The sequence below is a fragment of the Phasianus colchicus genome, chromosome 1 (genome assembly GCF_987193195.1).
Source record: "Phasianus colchicus chromosome 1, bPhaCol1.hap1.1, whole genome shotgun sequence".
Taxonomy (NCBI): Eukaryota; Metazoa; Chordata; class Aves; order Galliformes; family Phasianidae; genus Phasianus; species Phasianus colchicus.
The window spans coordinates 140525935-140534518 of record NC_143436.1 but is presented as its reverse complement, the minus strand read 5'-3'; the positions used below and the strand labels follow the sequence as shown (position 1 = coordinate 140534518).

The following is an 8584-nucleotide window of genomic DNA, read 5'->3' as shown; positions in this document are numbered from 1 at the left end:
CCTGAATGCTTTCAGCGAGAAGTTAAAAAAGTCTAGGATTCCTATTGCTATGACTTCCCCTTCAACAAACAGCTGCTGTATTTTATATGTTAGAAATTAATGCTGTAATACTGGCAGCTGAGGCAGAAGCCTCAGCTCAGTTCCTAGAAGCGAGTGTCCCTCCTACTTGAGCCTTCTGCTGGCAGTCACAGTGAGAAATGGTCACCGAGAGCAGCCCCTGAATTGAACTACAGTAAGGAACTGTGCTCACAGATTGAAACCAGACCTCCAAATGGTACAGCGTGGGTCCTGTCAGCTATCAGGATCAAGGTTGTGGATGCCCCATCCCTGGAGGCATTAAAAGCCCAGGCTGGATGTGGCTCTGTGCAGCCTGGTCTGGTAGTTGGCGACCCTGCCCATAGCAGGGGGGTTGAAACTCGATGATCATTGTGGTCCTTTTCAACCCACGCCATTCTATGACTCTGATTCTATGAATGCAGCCTTTAATAAGGCCAGTCGTGGAGATAGAAAAGGAGAAGGTTATCAGCAGATAACAGCAATCCTAAAGTGCATTGGGAACAGAAGATGGACTGAGTGGTTGTTTGATGAATGCAAAAGTGACTGGGTCTGACAGCCTGAACCACGTACGTGTGCACACACCCCTAGTGTACCTAGTGAGAAATACAACATGACTTCTGCTCATCACTCAGAGTCTGCCTGCCTCCGAGTCTACCTCCATGCAAGGTGAACCGGTGGTGTCTTCTCTGAACATCTTCAGAAAACACTCAGCCTCATCGAATGCTTTACGTCTGCTTGTGTCCAAAACTCTGCTGCTTCCAATAGGATGCTCAGCTCAAATACATAAGGGAAAAAAAGCATTACTTTAACATTATGGTCTCATCATCCAGGAAGCAAAACAGTTACGGATTTTAAGAGAGCACCGTGTTCCCAAAATCCCAACCCCAGTCTCTCACACTCTTACACAGCTGCATTCTCACCCGGTGGATGTCGCAGCCTCTCTGTCCACGTTTTGCTGCCAGTGCCTTTCCACCGTCAGCCCCTTCTGCACTTACAGCCAAGGCCCGCAGGGGGACGAAGAGCCGAGATCCTGCATAAGGGAAGCGGCGTGACAGCTCCGCCGCAAAGCTGCGGCACAGATCTGGGTACCCATCCCACAGCATCGCACCTTTCTTACAGCTGATGGATTTTCACAGGAGGTGACCATGAAAAATAAAAACACCTTCCCTGGCGCAGCTGCAACGCTATTTTGAAAACGCCGTAATGCAAAAGAACTTTCTGCCAATAACACAAGCATGGCATAATTTACATCCACCGTGTAAAAGCATGAAAACAACCGAGCGAGACCAGCTCTGTGCAATTGATTTTCAGATAAATGGCCAGGTCTGGGAGCGACTGCAAGCACAAGAAAGAGTAGCTGGGCAGAAGGTTAAGTGCTGCTTTGACTTTCCAACACTCCTGTTAGTCTGTAAAGATTGATTATCAGAACTGTAATTTGGTTACCACTACAACAGTTTCAGGTTTCCTAGCAGCAGCTTGCTGGAGCTGCTAAGGTTAAAGACAAATTATGTTTTTTTAATAAACTCTTGGAATGATCGTTAAACACGATTGCTAAGAAGCAAACTGTCAAAGTTGTTTCATTTATTTCTTAATATCACAGCTGTACAATTTTCATACATACAGCAGGAAATGCACATTGGTTACACAATGGCATTTGGCTGCATTTCCAAGTATAATACATTAAGTGCAATTCCACTTAAAAATGTACATTTATACAACTTAAACAAATTAAGGATTGCTACACTACTATCGGTGACGGTATAAAGCTTCATTTATGTTAAGTCATTACTAAACCACTTCCTGGTTAAATATAAAACATATTCAATCATTTCAAAATTGTTCTCGTGGTACTCGGCCAGAATATAAAATATTTGCCGTGTAAAATTTAACCACTGGCTTTTCTTTTCAATAATCCCCTAAGCCTATTAAAATGTTTGCTGTCGAACTGTTATACTGGCACTTTGTAGCAGGAACCAAATTGTACCCTCCTTCAGTTTGACCTTGCACTGCTCATCACCGAAAGAAATGACATGTGTGATATATTGCAGCTTTATTCAGATACAACCAGAGGGTTCAACTATTTTAACAATTCTGCTCAACTGTAAGTAACATTCTTCCATAAGGAAAAAGAAATTACATTTCAGAAATATTCGTCGTCAACATTTTAATGGTTGCTGTGCTACAAGCACTGGGAGAAGAAAAAAAAAAAGTTACTTATTTATTTTTTAAGACCCACCTGGATATTTAGTTTGAACTCTTATAACTTCACTTTTGGAATACATTGGTCCACAGACCATATTCTTGTTACAGCTTACCAAATGAAAAACAAAACTGCTTTTATTGCCGTCCCTGTAACAGGAATGGTTCAGTTTTAAACCTCCTTTAAAAATATACATTTTACAATCCTTTCACCTCAACAAAGGTGACACTGACAATAAATACACTGGTTTGGTGGTTTTCTTGTTCTTTTCCACGAAAAGTCTAGAAACTACCTGTTGTAGGCCCTTTCTTTTTTAGATTTCTCCAATGCCTTGTCCATAGTTTTCTCATTTTCTCCTCTGCATTTGGGGCAGTACCATTTGCCCTTCGGTTTGTGATTGAGTCCCACACATGAAAAGTGAAACCACTCAATGGGGCACTCATCATTATCGCATCCTATCATTTCTCCATAAGAGACCTGGTTGCATAAGCAGTATGTTGGCTCATTAGGATCAATGGGAAGGTCTGGGGGAGAAGCTTCCCGCTCTGCTTTAGCCTTGGACCGTTTCTTCTTCTTGGATGTTTTTGCTTTCTTCTCCTTTGGAGTTCCTGAAGTGATGTCATCGTGGTCATGATTATTTGAAGCATTTTCTCGATTCTCATTATTTCTTTGCCTCCTTGACCTCTTATTGTTGGGCTTCTCAGATTGAGCGATTGTCTCATTCTTTGACTTATCCTGGCTGGCTTTCCCACTGTTTCCAGTGGTGTCATTAGTCTCTTGGCAAGTCTCAAACAGTTCCACATGGCTGTCCACTTGCCTGGATCTGTTCTCGACCAGCTCCACCATTTGACTGACGATTTGGATCTTCTCATCTCCCAGCTCCTGACTCCGAATCAATGCCCTCTGAATGCAGTGCAGCATTCTTCTCTTCTGCACGGCGTCATTCTCTCGTTTGAATTTTTCATAGTAGTCATCCAGGTCCTTCAGAATCTCTGCAAAGAAAAAATAAAACCAGTAAGGATCTCAGATAAGGAGTATGATGAAACAAAGCCTTCTTGTATTTTTCCTCCCATGCAGCAACACCTTTTTTGTAACACACAAATCTGATCAGATGAGAGCAGCCCTGCAGAGAAAGACCGGAAGGTCCTGATGGATGAAAAACTTAACATGAGCCAGCAGTGTGCTTTTGCAGCTTGGAAAGCAAATGGTATCCTGGGCTCCATCAGAAGAGGGGTGGCCAGCAGGGACAGGGAGGTGATTGTTCCCCTCTACTCTGCTCTTGTGAGGCCCCACCTGGAGTACTGTGTCCAGGTCTGGAGCCCCCAGTACAAGAAAGACAGGGAACTGTTGGAGAGGGTCCAGAGGAGGGCCACGAAGATGATCAGGGGACTGGAGCACCTCCCCTATGAAGACAGGCTGAGGGATCTGGGCTTGTTCAGCCTGGAGAAAAGAAGGCTGCAGGGTGACCTCATTGCAGCCTTTCAATACCTAAAGGGAGCCTACAAACAGGAGGGGAATCAACTTTTTGACAGGGTTGATAACTGCAGGACAAGGGGAAATGGTTTTAAGTTGAGGGAGGGGAGATTTAGGTTGAATATCAGGGGGAAGTTCTTTACTATGAGAGTAGTGAAGTGCTGGAACAGGCTGCCCAGAGAGGTTGTGGATGCCCTGTCCCTGGAGGTGTTCAAGGCCAGATTGGATGGGGCCCTGGGCAGTCTGGGCTAGTATTAAATGAGGAGGTTGGTGGCCCTGCATGTGGCAGGGGGGTTGGAGATTCATGATCCTTGAGGTCCCTTCCAACCCGGGCCATTCTGTGATCAATGATGAATTCCCTGAAGCTGAAATCTGCCCAGGGACTCATGACTCCAGTGGACTGCTTTTGTCCAGTAGGCCCCTCAGGAAGAGAATGGAAGTGCTGATTTAAGGAAAAAAAAAAGAAAAAAAGATGAAACAATCTCATGCATTTTGACAATTCTTTTATTTAAATTCATCAATAATTTAAGAAAATAATAATGACGACAGAAGGTATAGCACCAAAAGTTCTGACATCAACTGCCGAATTGAAGGGGAAAGTAACAGAATACTTCCTAGGACATTTTCTGTATAATGACACAGGTATTTGTACTGAATGACTGAGAGTGGGAGAGAGAGAAAGCATAAACCAGCATAGAAGTTAGCCAGTGAGTTACTTAATAATCGCTATCTCATTCAACAGCTGATGCAGAAGAACTCCAAATACACTGAGCAAGGCATTCAGTTACAGCAAGCACCCTCCGATACTGCTCTGTTACTGCTGAGCATACGAGGCCAATTAGATCCTGATGATGACACAACAACTACAATAACCAAGAAGTCTAGCTTGCTTCACCCCTGTGTATTCCGCAAAACACCCTTAACTTACTTTTCCAAACACAGAAACATATTTTTCACTAAATATTTACTGTAAGAAAAGAGACGGGAGTTAGGAGATAACTATGACAATTCCTAGGGTATACCTAGAAACTTGCTTTAAGCAGAGCTTCTGGAGTTTTGCTGTGGTACTCACACACACTCAGCCATCCTAACTCACGACGGCTTGGCTTCACAGACACCTCTGTCATCGCTCTGCTCACAGCTTTCCTTTTTCCCAGCTGAGTCCATTCTGGCTGAGGTGAGCAAGATGCACACAGATACGGGATCTGACCCCAACTCACCGCGTGGAAATTAGCAACGCACACGCGAACGTCTTTGCTAAAGCTGCACAGAATTGTTTCCTAAAGTGTTTTGTTGTTGCTGCTGCTGTTGGGGGTGGTGTTTTGCTTTAAGAGATCTCGATGCTGTCCATCTCCGTGCCGGCACTGCGGTTTTGCCATCCCTGGGCACTTGAACAAATCCATTCCGAAGACGCAGCGCCGACACGTGAAGCGCACACGGGCTTTTATACGGCCCTGTTAGTCAGCGGCGTGACTAACACCGGCACCTCGCGCTGCTACCGGCTACCTCAAACAAGGAGCTCGGCTCTTTCTCCTCCAGCTAACGCTCCGCCCCTCCCGCGCTCAACAAGTCGGGACGCAGCACTCGGCAAGCGGCGGAACCCAGCGGCACTAATTCCCAGCGGCTGCAGCTCCCCCAGCGCGTCCGTTCCCGGCGCCGCAGCGGCACCCCGGGATGCGCGGCAGTGCCGGCCGCGCCCCGGATGTGACGGAGCCGCTATTGTTCTCCGGCAGGAAACCGGCGGCGGTTCTCCGGTTCGCAGCGCAACAGCCGGAGCAGAGGAAGCGGGGTAGGAGGGGCCCGGAGAGGAGCGGAGGCGGCCCTCCCGCCATTCCGCCTATCAGAGTGGGCGACGAGGAAAGCCCGCCCCTGCTGGCGCCCCGCGCCCAATCGGAAGCCGGAAGAACCGAAGCACGGAGCCAATCACAGCGCGCGGAGCTACCTCGCGCCCGCCCCCCCAGTGCCGCCGCGCCACTCACGAGCGGGAGGAGGCGGGTCCAGTCGCTTCCCCCCTCCCGCGACGCCGCCGGCCTCCGGACGCCCAAGGTTGGCCTGCCCGCTGCTGGCGCTGCAGCCAATCGGAGCCCAGAGGCCGGGGCAGGTCGAGATATTCAAATCAACGCCACAGAAAAGTTGCTTCTCGAAACGTCACACGGGGGCGGGGCGAAAGGCGGGACGACCCGCCCCGCGGCCCAATCAGCGAGAGGAGGCGAGCCGCGGACGGCCCGTGGGGAAGGCGCCCACCAATCAGCACGTCTCGGGGCGGGGCGAGCGGCGCTATGCTAACGAGGAGTGGTTATAAAAGCCACGCCGACGCCAAATCCCCACCACAGCGCGGAGGCACCCGCTGGTCGTACGGTTTCGGAGCGTAGCACAACCGCGCCGATCGCCCTGCCCCGCCACTGCCGCCTCCCCACCCGCTGCCCAGCCCCCGCGGAAGTTTCCCCCGTCCCCTTTCCTCCCGTGGGGCCGCCTGGCGATATGCCCGCCGAGCAGCGCAGGGCTCGCTCCCCACCTCCCCGGGAGCCGCCAGCCCCCCTGCTCGGAGGCTGAGCGAGTGGGGTGCTCCCCACCCCGCGCCCCGGCTGTCAGCGCTGCCGGCTACGGCCTCCCCTCCCCCTTCCCTTTCCTTTTCCGAGCGGACACCGGCGAGCGAGTGACAAAGCTACCCCCAGCCCGGCCCGGCCCGGCCCTCCCTCCGCCCGTGGGGTAGGGGCACAGCGTGCGCCAAGGGAAGGAGAGGGGTAACCCAGCGCTGGGCAAATCCATGAGCGCGGCCGCCCTCCCCCCCGTACACACACACACACACACAGACATACACACCACGCACCCGCCGGTCCCAGCCCCCCCCCCGCCCCGCTCAGCGGGGCCGCCTCACCGGGCGCAGCGAAGAAAGCACACCCTGCCCCCCGCTCTGCTTTAACCCCCCTCCGCTCCCGCCCGCCCGCCCCCCCACGAGCCGCCTCTCTCCCCTACTCCAGCCATCATGAATACTGTACATTCCTCTATGTTGTGCTGTAATCTCTCCCTCGCCGTCCGCGCGGCACTTTCCTCCGTAGCCCCGAAGCCTCCCCCCGACGCCCCGCGGCGGTGGAGGGCCCCCCTTTGTGCCCCGCACGCCCCGCTCCCTGCCCCCGCCTTCTCGGCCGGCGATTCGCACGGCGAAGCGGAGTCCTCGCTCCGTACGAGGAGCCGGGGACCTTTTGTTCCGCCCCGTGACAAGAGGCAGCGCTGCGGCTCGGCCCCCCGGCACACGGCTGCCATCCCCGCGGCGCGGGGGGCACGAACAGCCGAGCCCCGGCTGCGGGGAGAAGAAAGGCAGAGACAACCCTCCCCCAGCCCCGCACCGCACACACGCACGCAGGGAGAGCGCTTACCTTGGTATTTGGCGTCGATTTCCCTCATCAAGGAGACATTTCTCTGCAGATCGAAGGGCAGAGACTCGATGGAGTCCAGATAATCCTCCACGTAGTTCACGAGGTGCAGCTGCTCTCCGTTTGCAGGACTCAACATTTTCATCCGGCAAAGAGGAGGAAAAAAAAAAAAAAAAAAAAAAGGGGGGAAAAAAAACCCTCCTCCTCCTCCTCCTCCTCCTTCCCCACGCCTCTCTCCGCCGCTGTCCGTGCCCCGTTCCCCCGGCAGCTACATGGGAGCCCGCTGCCAGGCACAGCCGAGCTCGCAGCCCCCGCCGGTCCCTACAGCCCGAGCAGCTGACTGAATGGCTGTCGCGGTGGGGAACTCACGGAGGAGGTGGTAGGAACAATCAGCGGGATTTGTGCGTGCGGAGGGAGGGGGGGAAGGAGGAGGAGGAGGAGGAGGAGGAGGGAGGGGGCTCGGGCCAGCCCCTCCGAAACAAGCCGCCAGCAGAATGTGCCCCGCCGGGCGCTGTCAGAGCCGGCCCGGCCCGGCCCCCCGTTCCGCCGCCCGAACGCAGCTTCCCCGCCGCCGCACGCCGCGCTCGATCCAACGTGGAGGAGCCGAATCCCAGTTTCAAACACTTGGGAAACACTCAGCCCCGCCACGCACGGCGCATGCGCGGCCCTCCCCGCGCTGTGTACACACACGGACGGACGGACACACGGACGCGGGCACACACATCGCGCGCGCACGCTCCCCTCCCCCGCCCGGAACCGCGGCGGGGCCCGGCGCCGCCCCGCGCTCCTCGTCCCTCCTCCTCCTCCGCCCCTTACTCACGTTTGGGGGGAGGAAGGCGGTGTGGGCGCGGGGAGAGGGAGGCGGAGGCTCCGGAGAAGTCGTGCCCCGAGGAGAGCGGCTCTGAGGGCACGCGGGGCCGGAGGGGAGCGGGGTGCTTTGGGGCACGGGCAGCGAGGACGGGCCGAGGAGCGGCTCCGGCCGCTCGCCGCCGGGGCGCCGGGAACCACGCGGCGCCGCCGCCCCGCTCCGGGGGCAGGGCCGGGCCCGGCCGAGGGCAGCGCGGCCTCCCGCCTCTCCGCGGGCGGGCGCATCGATCACCCCCGCGGCCGCGCCGGCCAATCGCACGCTCCCTCGTGGCCCGCCCCGCGGCCGCTCGGCCAATAGGAGCCGGGCGGGAGGGAGGGCGCAGCGGTGACAACACCGCCCTCCCGGGATACCGGAGGGGCGGGAACACGCGCCGGGGGGTGTGGATGAGGGAAGGGGAGAGGAAAAAAAAAAAAAGAAAAAAAAAAGGGAGAGGGGTGGAGTGCGCACGCGCAATGCTCGCCGCGCGAGCAGAAAATGGAGCCGCGTTCTGGCGGGACAGGACTATGTTTCCCGGCAGGCTCAGCGGCAGGCGGCGGTATTCTGCTCCTCCCTGGGGCTGAGGCGCTGGCGTGCTGCTGCCGTGTTCTACAGCCCTAGCGGGCTGAAGCGGCG

General features: G+C 54.7%; 1 protein-coding gene across 5 annotated transcripts; it reads right to left on the bottom strand.

Moving 5' to 3' along the window:
• Positions 1-1618: 1618 nt before the first annotated feature.
• ING1 (inhibitor of growth family member 1) lies at positions 1619-8136 on the bottom strand. Of its 5 annotated transcripts, none has more exons than XM_031613773.2 (2): positions 7108-8136; positions 1619-3249 (listed from the first exon to the last, which is right to left on the bottom strand). In XM_031613773.2, exons 1-2 carry the CDS (start codon positions 7247-7249, stop codon positions 2546-2548), a joined length of 846 nt encoding a protein of 281 aa, XP_031469633.1. In that variant the 5' UTR covers positions 7250-8136; the 3' UTR covers positions 1619-2545. The 5 variants fall into 5 exon arrangements, with proteins under 5 accessions (XP_031469633.1, XP_089984916.1, XP_089984936.1 ...); XM_090128790.1 differs by lacking the exon at positions 7108-8136 and adding an exon at positions 6863-6988; XM_090128810.1 differs by lacking the exon at positions 7108-8136 and adding an exon at positions 5710-6557.
• Positions 8137-8584: the final 448 nt, after the last annotated feature.

What these genes read in the sequence shown, in the direction of transcription:
- ING1 (XM_031613773.2), bottom strand. Translation starts at nt 7,249, where the DNA reads ATGAAAATGTTGAGTCCTGCAAACGGAGAGCAGCTGCACCTCGTGAAC. An exon ending in AATCGACGCCAAATACCAAG is followed by an intron (nt 3,250 to 7,107) that starts GTAAGCGCTCTC and finishes TTTTCTTTGCAG; the next exon opens with AGATTCTGAAGGACCTGGAT.